This window comes from Pseudorasbora parva, chromosome 4 (assembly GCF_024679245.1).
Source record: "Pseudorasbora parva isolate DD20220531a chromosome 4, ASM2467924v1, whole genome shotgun sequence".
Lineage (NCBI taxonomy): Eukaryota > Metazoa > Chordata > Actinopteri > Cypriniformes > Gobionidae > Pseudorasbora > Pseudorasbora parva.
The window spans coordinates 46,835,659-46,852,010 of record NC_090175.1 but is presented as its reverse complement, the minus strand read 5'-3'; the positions used below and the strand labels follow the sequence as shown (position 1 = coordinate 46,852,010).

General features: G+C 36.9%; 1 protein-coding gene across 8 annotated transcripts in view; it reads left to right on the top strand.

Annotated features, from left to right (window-relative positions):
• The first annotated feature begins 73 nt into the window (after nucleotides 1–73).
• Nucleotides 74–16,352, top strand: part of gne (glucosamine (UDP-N-acetyl)-2-epimerase/N-acetylmannosamine kinase) — a 36,424-nt gene continuing 20,145 nt past the window's right edge. For 2 of the 8 annotated variants that reach the window (XM_067442001.1, XM_067442000.1), the window contains exon 1: nucleotides 13,527–13,696. In XM_067442001.1, coding sequence (XP_067298102.1) covers nucleotides 13,667–13,696 — 30 coding nt within the window. In that variant the 5' untranslated portion in view covers nucleotides 13,527–13,666. Of the gene's footprint in view, nucleotides 197–6,857; nucleotides 7,227–11,719; nucleotides 11,837–13,526; nucleotides 13,697–16,352 lie in introns of those variants that run through there. The other 6 variants (XM_067441999.1, XM_067441998.1, XM_067441997.1 and 3 more) reach the window with 6 other exon arrangements.

The following is a 16,352-nucleotide window of genomic DNA, read 5'->3' as shown; positions in this document are numbered from 1 at the left end:
GTGCCGTTGCACGCCTCTGCCAGTGCCTAGCAGCTGATCCCTCCGCTACTGTTGCTAGCTTCGTATAACAGATGCTGTCAGTCCCGGAGAATGAAAGATGGAAGCATCTTCACCCCTCATGACTTGGGCGTCGAAGTCTCTTAAGAAAAAGTGCTGATTCAGAATGAATGGCTCAGACTGGGCTTGCCCTTTACAGGTACAGCTCACCCACATTAACCTTGGATGCACTGTGGCCCCAAAATGCACTGGACACTACAGTCAAATGACTGAGAAAACACCAAAGCATGCCGTATACATTTACATTATACATTTTTTTAATTAATACTTCTTATTCAGCTTGATATAAACTCAACAAAACAGAGTAAAAATAGGCCTAATGCTAAAAAGATGTAAATTTCTAGTAAATGCCGTTCTTTAAAACCTTCGATTCATCAAAGAATCAAGGTTCCCACAAAAATATTAAGCATCACAACTGTTTTCAACATGTTATTTGAGCAGCAAATCAGCATATTATAATGATTTCTGATGCATCATGTGACACTGAATGACCTCAACACATAAATACATGACATTTTAAATATATTGGAATATATTAAAATGGATAACAGTTGTTTTAAATTGCAGAATTTCACATGAGTACTGTTTTACTCTATTTTTGATCAAATAAATGCAGCCTTGAGCAGAAGAGACGTCTTTCAAAAACATTAAAAATCTTGCAGCCCCCAAACTTTTTGAATACTCATTTATCAGGAATTATCAGAAGCCTTTATGGCTGTCAAGCACTGTTTTTCTTCTCCTAGGACACCTGTATGAAATATTAATATAGCCTACTGTACATCAACTAAAACGGCACAGCGAGCAGTTGGTTTAAAGTAAATGCAAAATAAAGAAAAGAGTTAGTGCTGAGAAACAATCACAATAACATAACCATTAAATATTTTTCACCCCAAAAATATAATTTCACAAATGCGTTTTAGATGCTGTTTTGCCATGTCAGCGGTACGCATTTGCCAATCACTTTAAGTGCTCTGCATTGACAAATTGAATACATGAGGTCACCCTTCCCATGCTAAAGAAAGAGGGCTAGAAAAAGACAGGTATACATTTTATATTCACACCAGAAGCATGAAATGGCGCTTTTTATTCAAAGCATATTCTCCAGTACAAGTAATTAAGTAGGGACAGGAACATTGCTTTAAGCACAGAAAATGTTTACATAGAGTGAATTCTCAAGATGTGTATGCAAAAAGCTGTCTGACACCAGAAAGAATCCATACCCAGTAAGGCCTTGGGGACATAGCCACCTTTTAGCTGAGGACACACCACATGACTCTGCATGATTCAAACACACCCTCGCTCACGCTCAACACTGCAGTGCGCAAAGGTTCTAACACCTCCCTGTTGCTGTAGAAGTGTTATTAAAAACTGGACTGATGCAACTGACCCATGAAAATGTTTGGTATTCCGGTGTTCTCTCTGCTGTAAGGAGACGGTATGTTTACCAAACTGAGAAATGTTGAGTTTTGAAGCAATGACATGAAAGAACTATTTTTTTTGTTCCCCAAAGAACCATAATTTTAAAGGTACGCTATATGTAACTTTTATGGGTTCAAAATGAAGGATTGTTCAGGAGTGCTGGGGGGTGGAGGGATTGGGGGGGGGGGGGGGTAACTCACCCTAGATCCATAGGTGTATATGACTTTCTACTTTCAGACAAATACAAGTTATATATATTTAAAAAAATGCCCTGGCTCTTCTAAGCTTCTAAGAACCTTTAAAGAACCTTTTTCCAGTCGCAAAAACCTTTTGTGTGTTTGAAAGGCTCCATGGGTGTCAACGTTTCTTCATGGAGCCATCCACTTTTCTTCATTTCTTTCATCACACAGATATATTCCCATGTCTGAGATTGACAAAGGAGTATAGGAGTCATTATATCAAGCAATGAACAGAAAGGCCCACTGAGATCATCAGTTACATTGATCATGAATGTAGATCAATATTGAGAGAGAGAGAGAGAGAGAGAGAGAGAGAGAGAGAGAGAGAGAGAGAGAGAGAGAGAGAGAGAGAGAGAGAGAGAGAGAGAGAGAGGATGTTTTATGGTCTAACTGTTTCTGCTGAATTTGTATTCTGTGGGCATTTATCTCTTCTGGACTGCAGCCAAATGGGAAACACTGATTTATTCACTCTCAGCGCATAGAGCTGAGTGGACAAAAAGAGGAGGGAGCGGGGAGAGGAGAGGAGAGAAGACTGATTATTATTAAAAAGAATTATTACTGAAAGAATAAAAAAAATAGAATTATGTGTTTGAAATGTCTTATAAATATCTTGCACAGGTCATATTGATCTCTGCCATGTCCTTTCCATTGTGTAGAGTGTCCCTGAAAAGTTATTCATGCTGGCATTCCCCATTTATGTTGGTCAGAACAATTTTAACACGCTTTGACTGAAACAGGACTCAGCAAAATAGGGAGGGACAGCATGAGAAAAGACAGACGTTTTGCAAGACTGCACTGTAAAAAAATATTGTGTTGCTTTTTGTTGGTTTAACTTAAAAAAGTAAGTAACCTGGTTGCCTTAAAATGTTGAGTTTATTGAAATTAAAAATTTGAGTTCATACAATGATGGCCACTTGTTTAATAAATAGAAACTCAAAATATTATTGTATCTGAACCACATAAAAAATGCGATAAATCATGAAAATAGCACTATTTGTCACGTTTCGCTGCGTCATCAGAAATAAAACGCACACAGTTTCCTAATATGCTTACAAAATCTTTTAATCATATTTTAATAAAGGTTGTCGAATCTCAAAAAATGTTCATTGTATTAACTCAAAATTTGAATTTCAATTAACTCAAAATTTTAAGGCAACCAGGTAACTTTTTTTCTAATATTTTTTTACGGTGTGGTTTAACTCTAGCTCCAAAATGTGATGAAGTGAAAAATAAACCGGTACTTATTCCAAAGGTGTGAATGCTGGTATCCCTAATAACACACTATACACTTATTATTTTTTAGTATAAGCACATTTATACTACAAAATGTCATAGAATAGAGCTGCGTGAATTGGGATGCACCTTATCTATTCTTTGTTAGTCTACTAATAAATGAAGGTCGTTCGAGTTGGCTTATTAAGTAAACTAAATTAAACATTGACTAACAAAATGGCTAACAAAAATCAAATTAACTTTGGTTTCTGGTGAAATTAAGTTGTAAAAAGCCAAAAATTATAATATTTTGGCTTGTGTCTAAAGAATAATACAGTAAATTGAGCTTATGGTCTTAAATCTTTTATGAATGTTTTTGTCTTGAAACTAATACATATTTTTGATTATAATTGAAAGTTTAAGGTCCAAACCTCCAAACTTGAGTAAAATATTTGTCTGTAACTAATTAAAATTAATTCCCAAAAAAGAAATTGGCTCTTTTTTCAGTGTAGAACTTTCTTCATAATTTAATGATACAAGTGTGCAATTTGGCAGAATAGTTTTTTGTTGTTGTTGTCGTCGTCACATTTGTGATCTTGACACACAAAACCATTCATAAGTCATATGGGTATATTTGTGGTAATAGCCAACAATACATTGTATGGGTTTAAAATTATCAATTTTTCTTTTATGCCAAAAATCATGTTCCATGAAGATATTTTGTCGATTTCCTACCATAAATATATAGCCTAAAAAATGTATTATTATTATTAGTAAAATGCATTGTTAAGGACTTAATTTGGACAACTGTAAAGGTGATTTTCTCAGTCTTTGCACCCTCAGATTCCAGATTTTCAAATAGCTGCATCTCAGCCAAATGTTTGTCCTAATGTTCTAACAAAAAATACATCAACAGAAAGCACATTTATTTAGCTTTCAGATGATGTGTAAATCTTAATTTCAAAACATTGACCCTTGTGACTGGTTTTGTGGTTCATGGTCACACATTTGAGACTGTGACTAGTAGAAAATAAAGTCATAGCCCATATTGATATTAATGTGGAAAAAAAGAAAGTGGAATTAATGTTAGATTGATAAGCCTATTCAAAAAGCACTATTAACGATGGCAAGTTTAAAGAAACACATATGAAAACGGCTTGCCACAGGCTACCTGTCACTGTGTGGTTATCCAGTGACAGATAACCTCATTAATTCTGTGGACTGTTTGGTGCTTGTTTGCTTTGAAAGTGCCCTTCCCCTCTCTCACGTTTCACTGCGACAGGCTGGGTCAAGACAAGAGTAGCCTACTCCGTTATACCCCCACCCCTTCCATTCACGCCTTGGGTTTTTACAAAGCGAAGTTTGCGGAATGGTTCTCTTCTGATTATGCAACCTGGTCCACTTTAACGCACATCAGACCAATGCCACTGCAATGCAGCATCGACTGATCGAGCGAGCGAGCATCCAGCCGCACTGCTACTGCTGTTCTGCGGTAGTGCTACTGGCACGCGACCATCTCGCGGTATTGAGTAGGCGTGTATTGAGTATTGATAAGTGATGCAGCGTGAGACTGAGCCTACTCATCGCGCCTTTTACTGGTGAAAGAAGGTGCAGAGCAGCATGTCCTAGTCAGAGTCTGACTATAAAATAGTTTCTAAAATCGCGGGAGAATGCGTGTGATAGCCTTTGTCTATGAGGAAGAGAGACACAGTCAAACCAACAACCATTCAGAAACCTACATTTCTTCACATTATCACAGTTTATATGGTAAAAAAAATAAAATATTACAAGAACTTTGTGTTAAACTGTTTCAGAACAAATGAATCTTCTTGATAATATCCGATAACTTTGATAGAAAGGTAGGCTATGTAATGGATTACAATTAACCAATCAGCTGTCAGCTGTTAAATATAAGTATAGCCTACACAATTAGATCACCAATTTTGGACAAGCAATGCTTGATTTTGTTCAATCTGTGGTGCAAAAGGTCGCATTAGGAAATAAAGAAAAAACATGTGAGCAAAACATGTTCAGATCAAAGTGTCGGAATCATTTTGGTCAAATATTTTTTTTAAATCGTTTTTTACTGGGACTAGTGCACTGTATGAAGAATTTTTGGAATGTCACAGTTTACTTTATTTTGTTATTCTCATTTACATAAATTAACTATACACTCACCTAAAGGATTATTAGGAACACCTGTTCAATTTCTCATTAATGCAATTATCTAATCAACCAATCACATGGAAAAACATCCAGTCTGTGGCAGTCCTGTGGGCAAAAATGCCTTGTTGATGCTAGAGGTCGGAGGAGAATGGGCCGACTGAGTCAAGTTGATAGAAGAGCAACTTTGACTGAAATAATCACTCATTACAACCAAGATATGCTGCAAAGCATTTGTGAAGCCACAACACATATAACCTTGAGGCGGATGGGCTAGAACAGCAGAAGACCCCACTGGGTACCACTCATCTCCACTACAAATAGGAAAAAGAGGCTACAATTGCACGAGCTCACCAAAATTGGACAGTTGAAAACTGGAAAAATGTGGCCTGGTCTGATGAGTCTTGATTTCTGTTGAGACATTCAGATGGTAGAGTCAGAATTTGGCGTAAACAGAATGAGAACATGGATCCATCATGCCTTGTTACCACTGTGCAGGTTGGTGGTGGTGGTGTAATGGTGTGGGGGATGTTTCCTTGGCACACTTTAGGCCCCTTAGTGCATCCTCTGATGGATACTTCCAGCAGGATAATGCAGCAAATCACAAAGCTCAAATCATTTCAAATTGGTTTCTGAACATGACAATGAGTTCACTGTACTAAATGGCCCCCACAGTCACCAGATCTCAACCCAATAGAGCATCTTTGGGGTGTGGTGGAACGGGAGCTTCGTGGACGTAAGGCAGTTCTGAAGGCGAATACTCAAACACAGTATTAGTATGGTGTTCCTAATAATCATTTAGGTGGTGTCCTGCACTCACTAGGCCTAGTAAAATATATATATCTGGTGTCTGAATAATTTTTGGTTTGACTGTATAAGAAATTCCTAAAAATAAATGTCTCAGAATAAACAACAACAACCCAAATGGAATTTAAATTGAACTGTTAAGGATACATGTATGAAAATGAAGTTAAAAAAAATTCCACATGTAGCTATATATCCTTATCCATAATAACCTATGCTCAGAAATAAATCGCCTGTTCTATTTTATACACCCAATCAGCTGAATGTGTTAAGGAAACATTTGCTTTTAATGTCAATGTCAAACAAAGAAAATCAAGGTCATAGCTCAAGAGATTCTTTATTGATTGCCCTAATGGAGATTTCAGCAAAAAATATTTAAACTTTAGAGTTTAGACCAAAAAATCGAGACATTTTATTATTTAATATACTTATTACAATAGTTTTGCTTTGACATAATGAATCGACAGTTAACAAAGACACCTGCCAGTGGGTGGCAGCAGTGAGCCGTGACTCGCCCGCTCTTGCAATAGAAACAGTGGAAGAGAATTTCCATGAGAATTTCTCACCACTAAGCATATGTGATTGACACATTTCTATTTTAAACTGCTTTTTTTTATAACGTTTTCTTTCGAATGAACAGTCCTTTAAACAATACAATGTTAATATAGTTAAGATTTATTACACAGTCATCTGAGGACATGGACAACCCCCCCCACCCCCCCCCAAAATAAAAATAAAAAAATGGATCTGATCACACCAGTGAATTACTATGAAAATTTAAGCTGTGTTAGGGATATAGTTCCCCCAAAAATACACACACACACACACACACACACACACACACACACACACACACACACACACACACACACACACACATACATACATACATACATACATGTAACATTCCTGTATTTTGTATGTGTAATAAAAATTGTTGCCTTACCAAGTCATGTGATTTTACAGTATTATAAAACATTATTCCCAAAAAGCTAAATTAGCTTTTTTCATCGTATAACACTGTGATATCATTCTTGTTTTAACTGAGTAAAAAGCAAACAAACGCAACGAGGGCTTCCGCACGATTAGATTGCTGTTGAAGTCATGGTTGAAGTGTGCGGTTTTCTCGGAGCATGTAAACGACGCATGCTCCTTGAACTCTTGAACAAACCACGCCTCGTGTGCTGTCGTCAGACTCGAAGCCTCAAGTATTTGGTGAGAGCGGTTTACACTGCCTATTGATAATTGGTCAAATAAATCAGCCTTTGGTATTCGATTCTATAAACGCCTGTTATCACACAAGGGAATGTACTACAGATAATCGTGTCAAACGTAAGTAATGTGATGTGCTAGCATAGCTTGCTAGCATTCCCAGTAAGGCTGGAGTGTGTGTGAGATCCGAAACTTTTCGCCACGTTAACGTAACGTTACATTTTGACTCGTCATCTGTCGTAGGATAGAAATGTACAGGACTTATGAATGATTATTGGATACCTTTTGCAGATATCATATGTGTACTCCTTTATTTGCTTTTAACTTAAAATAAGTACTTAAATCATTAGGTTTTGTCTTCCTTGTGCCACATTGTGAATGTAATATTGATGATATGGTAAGGTACGGTACTTACTGTTTAAAATGTTGCATAGATGTTATATATAATAGAGACAGACAGACAGACAGACAACATATCTATAGTAACGTTATCCACAAAACCCATTGCACAAGTCGGGTTAGTGTTAACTGTTATAAGGAGGGTAATCCTATATAATTACAAGTTAATGTAGTGAAAAAGTCTCTCAGAGCTCTTCTGTCAACCTTGACTCAACCATAAATGAATGTGAGACCTGAGCCTTTTCTGCTAGAGTTTAGTTTATCTTAATACTTCTGATGGTTATTTAGTAATTTGGACACATGTCCTTATTGTTTAGAGATTGTGTATCTATCACATTATCAAAATCTCCTAAAGATCTTCATCTGGTTCAATTATGTTAGATGAGGATTGGAGCTGCAGGATTTGAAGGAACTGAAGATGCTACATTGTCTTTGTGTGTGTGTCTGTGTGAGCCCCAAGCCTTGTAATGAGGAATGCTAGTGAATGACCTAGAAACCTACCCCCAGGAAAGTCATTGCTAAGAAAATTCATGGACAGTCTCTTGTGTATGGTGAAAGATACCCATAGAATAGTCGGATACAGGAACATGATTGGGCACCCCTCGAGTGGGGCAGGTATGACGTCACTTTGTAGGCCAACCAAGCCGCAAAACCCCCCAGTTTCCAAGAAAACAAATTCCTCCAGTTTCACTGGGAGCCAACACGGTTTAAACTGCAATTCATCGACTGGCACCTTTAGACAGGCTACAAAAGAGAGAACAATCTCATTGAGCTCCATGTTCAAACATGTTTACAGCTTGATACAAATTGTGGTTTTGGTCTGTACAGCTAATTTTGCCCTTCATGACAACTGTGAGGGGGTGCATTTTTAAAATAACTTTACATTAAATAAAGCCTTAAAAGCATAGTTCACCCTGAAATTAAAGTAAAGCCATCTTTTACTCACCCTGCTGTTGTTCCAATGCCCTATGTCCTTCTTTTTCTGACCTCAAAAGCTAAAATGTTAATAATAGTCCTGCACGTGCTCTTTCCTATAATGGCAGTGAATGGCGATCAGGTTAAAACATAAAAAATACATATATATATATATTAAAATGATCACGCAATGATACAGTGAGACGCGTAGCATATATGGAAAGTGTTAAGGCTTTGTGAGAAATAAACCGTATTATTCGGTCAAAATACTGAGCTTGGCTGTTACTTTGTGCATGCCAGCTGTCAGAAGCTGCTGCACTCATGCTTACTATAACTCGCACTGTTGGCATGGCACCCAGGATAAGGAAACGCATGATATTGAGAAATCAGGCTCAATAATAACAAACGCAACTCTCGACTTTTCTAGAAGGTGTATAAGAAATAATACTACTAATAAAACTAATAATAAAAGGTGAATGCTGTGTACCGGTTGTCATGACAACATTTTGTGATGGGCTGCTGACGGCTCATATGAGGTCACAGGAGCACGCAAAGAGTAACGGCAGAACTCAGCATTTTGACCGAATAATATGGTTTATTTTTTGCACAACCGTATAGTATGCGGTCCGAACACTTTCCATATATGGTGTGCATCTCACTGCATCATTGTGATACTTTTGTGTTGTATAATTTTTGTAATTTTTTGTGTAAAGTTTTGGTCGCTTTTCACTGCCATTATAGAAAGGAGCATTATAGAAAGGAGCAAGTGCAGGGCTAGTTTTTAAAATTTCTGCTTTTGAGGTCTGAAAAAGATAGAAAGACAGGGCATTGGAACAGCAGAGTGAGTAAAAGATGGCTTTATTTGTGTAATTAAGGGCGTGGCCACTTTGAGTGACAAGTGGATTGCCGTTTGTCTGCTGTTTGTCAGTCATCATGTCACCTCAGCTCTACCCACATCTCATCTCTGTGCCCATTTTCAGTTATCCGGGAGGGATGCGCGGTGACGCGCTGTCAAGATGGCAACGGCCGACTTTGAGGCTTCAAAAACTCTCTTCAGAAATCTATGGGTGATCTATGTCCATTTTTTTTTACAGTCTACGAGGAGGCCAACCAGCGTTTTGCATCATGCTGGTTTCCTTGAGAAAAACCCAATACAATTTTCCCAAAACAAAAGTTTATGATACTCACACGTTTTGTCCATCATGAGAATTCTCGGATGAACACAACTTTTATTAATTTTGAAGCCTATCTGCAGTTGCCAGAAGTAAAAAGCTAAAGGTAGGCTATAACTAACTCACCATAAGCTTCAGACTCTTTCAGTTTTTATCTTAAAACATTCCCAGAATGTTTGAGTTAGACTAGTTATTAAAAGTGCTCTAAGCGATCCTGGGTGGAGTAACTGGAGTAAAACCGAGGCTAGCTAGACCCTTCCACTCCATCTCCCCTCTGTGCCACCGGAGTTCTCGGCACTTTTCGAAGGCTTTTCCGATGTAAATTCTGGACTTTGCGCATTCCTTCTTCTTTTACCTTTTCGTTGCAAGTTGTTTATCAAAACGTCGTCTCTTTGGTCGTGTGTTGGCGACATCAAAATCATGTAATTCGAACTTCCCTCTTCTATACACCATCCCCCCCGCCATGTGCATGCGCACTAACCCCAAACCTCCACCCCCAAATCATTCTTGTCGGTTATTGGCTGGAGCACTGTTTATTAAGTTCCGTTGTCCAGAGACTGCCCAAGTTTGTTTTTGTTGCCGTTTGTGGAGCTTGCAGATAGTGAGGAGATGTTTGCTGTATGTGACTCAAAATAGCCTCACACTTACAAGGTAGCATAATGAGGGTCCCTAGATGCAAACCGAAGCATTGAGAACTTTGTAAGTGTAGAAACAGTTTAATAAGAGGTTACTTTATAAAGACAGTACATTATGTGTATACACATTTCTCGAAAGTCTCGACGAGTTGAGCACGAACGAATGGAAATTTAAAAAAAGAAGAATTTGCGACTTTTTATCTCAGAATTCTGACTTTTTTTCTCACAATTGCGAGTTATAAAGTCAGAATTCTGAGATATAAAGTCGCAATTGTGAGTTATAAAGTCATTGATCTGCCGCGTCCCGACACATGAGTTGTGTCGTGAACACATTATAATAAGTATTTTAACTGTAGTTTTAGCTAATGAATGATTGTCTTATTACCTCAGCGGCATTAATATCTCTTGAGCAAACGCGCTCTTGAGAGGGGATTTTAAATGCAATTAATTGGCACTGAAACAGAATGGATGTGAGGTGAAGCCTCACAAGAACACGCAAAATAAGGGGCGTGGTCTTGTTCGGCAACGTTCATATTGTGGAAATATAATCCCCAGAACATCACCACCCTCAGAATGTGCTGTAATACACGATTTCCTAAGAGAACGAGTGTGTTCAGTAACGACAAGTCCAGTTGGGCCTATGACATGTCGCTATACATACAGTCACCTGAGCGTGGCGCTGCTGGGATCATATTTCATAAATAACGAATCATTAATAACATATTTTATTAATAACGCATCAGAATATGCGTTCAGGATTTCTTTTGAGAATGAATTTTATTGACCTCAATATGCTCGGTTTTGATAATATTTGAAATAATAAATTAATTGTAAAAGGATGGTTACCACTTCAGTCAATGACTTTATAACTCACAATTGCGACTTTATATCTCAGAATTGTGACTTTACAGTTCGCAATTGTGAGAAAAAAGTCAGAATTCTGAGATAAAAAGTCGCAATTTCTTTCTTTTTTTATTTTTTATTAGTGGCGGAAACGGGCTTCGCTAAGAGTAAAACGTTTCTGCAGAATAAAACCGGAAACTGAGGGTAGCGCAGATATGAAGCAATTGACAGGCGACTCCCTCAGATGTCCAGCTCATTGGTTAAAAAGGCAATTTTCTCAAAATTTACAAATAGTTGAACATTTGGGATATTGTAAGAACTCAACTGAACAAAATATATAACACTGGCCTGGTGGTTTTTGGATATTTTACTGCAAAAATACTACATAGTGCACCTTTAATACATTGACTTTTGGGACGAGGGACCCGGAAGTGCTAAAATGCTAATAACTCCTCTGTGTTTTGGCCTACAAAGTGATGTCATTCCTGGTCCTGTGCTTGTCTCTTAATCTTCCAGTAGATGGCACCATTTTCCTTTGTTTTTACGGACCCAGTCTCTATTGACAAAGATGTGCCCCAGTTTCAGATGCTTATCTGTATTATTGTGAACTATCCCACTAATAGTGATACAACTTACTAAACAGACTGCATGCTGTGTCTGTATATGTTTTTTTTCCTTGTCTCTCACCTCTGGTTGAAGCTTGTGATTTGCACTTTGTACACGTGTTTATGTGAATCTCTTCCTCACTGAGCCTTTTCAAGACCGGGTATGTTTAAAACTCGCACTCATAGGAACCACAGTAGCTCAACATGCCATTACTGCTTAATCCAAAAAAGGAGAATTGATGTTGATGTTGCACCTTTTCAGATCAATATTCAGACTAAAAAGAAATTATATGGACACGGGAAGATTGGAGTAGTAACGTCTTAAGAGCTTCCTTATAGCCGATCATTTCTTCACACTTATCTCTGTTAATGTGACGTCTGTTACTTCTTGATGCAGACCATAAAACACATAAAACACGCTCTCTGTCAATGCAATGCTTCAATTCTGCTTTAGGATGTAACAGTTGAAATGCAAACAAACAGTTCCTTGTCCACCCCACTAAAGTTTAATGCTCAGCACACAACACACCCTTACAAATGTAAAGAGATTTGCATGGCTTTAGAGGTTATTCAGACGCAGTCAGTCACATAGAGTGGCACACTGTACCTGTTTCGTCACTCTTACTGTGGAGGTCGCAGGTTATGAGGACGTGGCTCTTTTACGGAGCACAATCATGTCAAAAACAGCTTGAGCTAAAAAAAAATGTTTTGGTCTGTTTGGTGTTGTATTGCTTCACTGCAAAGTAACTCAGAAATTCAGAGAAAAGAGTAGTTTATGATAAACGCATAAATTAAAGTGGCTATAATGTAAAAAAAAAATGTTGTGTGTTTGTCAGTTACTCTTTATGTATCATAGTTGTGTCAGCAAGTATAATAAATCATACAATACATTATACATATTATAATAAATACATTATATTAAATAATAGGGAATGTCTTGGGTCAAAAATACCATTGAAAAGCTACATATAAAATGTGAGACATTTATTGCCATGTGGTTGATGTTGAATTATTTTAATAGTAAAGTAATTCAATAAAGGAAAGTAATTCAATAAAAATAATAATTTATGATGAATAAATTAAAATGGCGGTCATTTGAAAATATTCACAAATGTAGTTTTCAATGATTTCGGCATCGTTTTCTTAGAAAGTAGTTAGTTTTATTAAGAAATTATTATAATGTATATATAAATATAATAGTATATTAATATTTTCAGACCTATCTTCAAAAACACAGAAAGATATGCCAAATATGCAAAAAGTTCCTCTATTTTTTATTTGTAATGTTGTAATGTCTGATACTGTATATTTTAACAAATGATTTTTTCTAATAAATCTGGTGGGAATTTTATTTAAATTGCTTGATTTTATATATATATATATAATCAAGCAATTTAAATTGAAAAAAAAAACCTAAAAAAAGTTTGTATCTAAAAATAATTTTATCAAAAAAATGTGTCTATCTGGTTAGAAAAAATAACACTAAAAATGCCTCTGTAAATCAGTGTGAAGTGCCACTTGGCTACAGAATCTAATTTATCAGAATTGTGAATCATTTAATATTTTAACTTTGTTGTGAAATTTCAATAATGTGATGGAATGTACAAATGACGTACACATGCTTTTGATTATTCTGCGTAAAGGAAACAATCCTAATTAAAACAGAAAGGGAGGATTCTGTGTACAAGTGCTTGGCAACTGTTTGTGTTTCCTCCTCCCTGCATTTGCTGGCTTAAATCCACTCTCTGGACTAGAGAGGATGCAGGGGGGGAGACAAACGGCCTTGCAGCCAATTGGTGTGCAAGAGTTGTTCTGACTCCGCCTCCTGGGGCGTTCCGTCTCTGTGCGGCTTTGTGTGAAGCGTGCAGGGGGCAGCTGTCCTCCTCCTTTTTGTGTTAATGGCTGTCAGAGACAGTGAATAGAGGGAGAGCAGCTAGAAAGGGGATCCGTGTGATTCAGACAGCAGCGGGAAAGACAACACTGCACACACCATGATGCCAGGACATGCTAGAAACCCACACGTGAGTCTGATGCCATTTTGTCATTTACTTTTCCTCGTTCCTTCTGCCTCCTTCCATCCCTTCCTCCCCCGTTTGTAATGAGTAGGGTGCAGCTAGAGTCTTGTGATGCCTTTTAGCATGATGATGGGATGATGAGTGTGTGAGCTGGAAACAGTGTCTTGAATGATGTGGATACTTAGTCAGAATGCCATAAGCAACATGACTTCTGGTTTTTATTTTTATGAATACAACAGAAACAGAAGGCTTGTTTGGATAGATGAGATGTGCCCTATGTAGGACAACTGTGATGGAAGTGTGAAGTGCTGAAGATTTCCCAGAAGGCCTAGCACTGTCTTAAACTAGTGTTTCCAAACCTTTTTCATGGCACCCTTTGAATTTTTTGTGGCACCCCCTCACATACATTACTCTGGGTATAGCGGGACAGATTTCTCACGGTTCGGTATCACGGTTTTAGGTTCACGGTTTCAGTGGTTCGGTATTTGCTATGTTCAGGGAAAAAAGGACTAATAAAAATAAAGAATATAAGAACAAATAACTTAAATACAAGAAGCAGCACAAATAAATACTATTGAGCAAAGATACTAATCAAATAAACAATGCTTTTCAGTAGGGATGCACCGAATATTCGGCAACCGAAATTATTCGGCCGAAAATAGCCAAAAAAAGCACTTTCGGCATTCGGCCGAATAAGTAAAAAGGCCGAATAATTTTGGCCGAACAATGACGTTGTTAATGACGCGATCAAAAAGTAACCCACGTAGAGTGAGAGCTGCGTGCTTTATGCAGCAAACATGTCAGCAGTGTGGAAGCACTGTTTAGTGCTGAAATTTAGTGCTCATGTCATCGATGAGAAGAGGAACCGACTTTCATGTGAGAAAGCAGAGAAGCTACTTTTCATAAAGAAGAACCTGCCACTTTTCCTGAAGAAGTAGGCTAAGTAGGCTTATGTCTAAGACAGTTATTTATTTGTTGTGGGTTCATCCACATTTTTTGCACTATCTAATGCACATTAGTTGTTGTAGACATACAGAGTTACATTCTTTCAGCAGTCAGTTATAGGCCTAACATAGGCTATTCAAGAAGGGGGGCTTCTAAGATGGCCAAATAAAAATATTTTTTTTATTTTACTAATTATTTATTTTAAGTTATGTTGTGCTTAGTTTGTATAATATCTGCTGGAATGTTAAAAAAAATTCAGTGTTAAATAAATATTTTGAAATTGTATTTTTGTTATTTGATTTATTTCTCTGAAAAGCAACACAAAATAGTAAAAAGCAAATTTTTACTATTTAATTATTGTAATGGTAAAAAAAAATTGCCAAATAAATGGAAAAAATGCGAAACACCGCGTTCGGTATTCGGCCTTCGGCCTTCGGCCAAGCATTTCATTATTATTCGGTTTCGGCTTCGGCCAAGAATTTCATTTCGGTGCATCCCTACTTTTCAGGCTTTTAAGGTAGGTCTAACATTAGTTTTTAACCCTTAAAGACCTAGAACATTTTGGGGGCGTCTGACGTGCCTCTACTTTTCTTTGTTTTTCTCACCTATTCTAGCAGTTAGCATCAAGTGCTGTATATCATTTTAAACAGGAGAACCTGACGTTTCCATCTAGCTCATTTGATGTCCCAATTTTACATTTATTTATTCTGAGACTGGATTAAATTAAATAATTTCAAGAAAAACGGCAGCAAAAATGTGGTATTTTTTTACTGTGAACTCAAACAGAACTTCATGAAGTTTAGATTTTTTCCTTTAAAAAGTTAGACTTGCTTGTTCTGCACTGAAATGTTGTCTACATGTAACAACCCCATAGCAAGTTATAGCCATTTACCATAACATTATTCTAGGTGTGTCTAGGTTTTTGAGTGAAAACAGGTGTATTTTATTTACTGACAGTGTGTCCCAAAAAGTTCAAGTAGTAAAGTAAATAGAAAGATTGTTATATAAAAACAACACTGAAACAAACAATTTTCTTCAGGGAAATATTTTATTATTTGAACATGAAAAACTAATGCAAACAATACAACAAGTTGTGACCAACAAACCGTGAAATAAAATAAACTGAGGCTATGGTTACACGTGGGTGGCTATTTTCATAAACGGACATTTCAATAATCTTCTCAAACACATATTGAGGATAGTAATAAAATTATAATGAAATAAAAAAAGATTTCTGTTTGGCTCAGGGGACCAACCCATGTGTGTTTTCTGGATAAATCAATGCTGCATATTTTGATGACGTATCCACGCTGATTACAGACAGTGGTGGAAAGAGTACTGAAAAAGCGTACTCAAGTAGAAGTACTGTTACTTGTCAAAAATTTGTATTTAAGTAGAGTAAAAGTACCTGTCCTAAATACTACTCAAAGTAGGAGTAAAAAGTAGCCCTTTTAAAAGTACTCAAGAGTAGTGAGTATTATGCTATGAATGTTAGTCCACCTTTATACCCTGCAAATTAAAAATGTAGCTTACTCTTTTATGGATGATTCGCAGTAAGAACAAAAAAACATGATATCACCAAAAAATATTATAATATTTTTCAATATTTCTTTTTATTTTTTGACTGTTAGCACTAAAAATACAGCCATGTAATATTTTCGAAATCAACCAATAGTCTGGTAACATTTATGATGACCATTCTGTAGAGGTTTTCTTG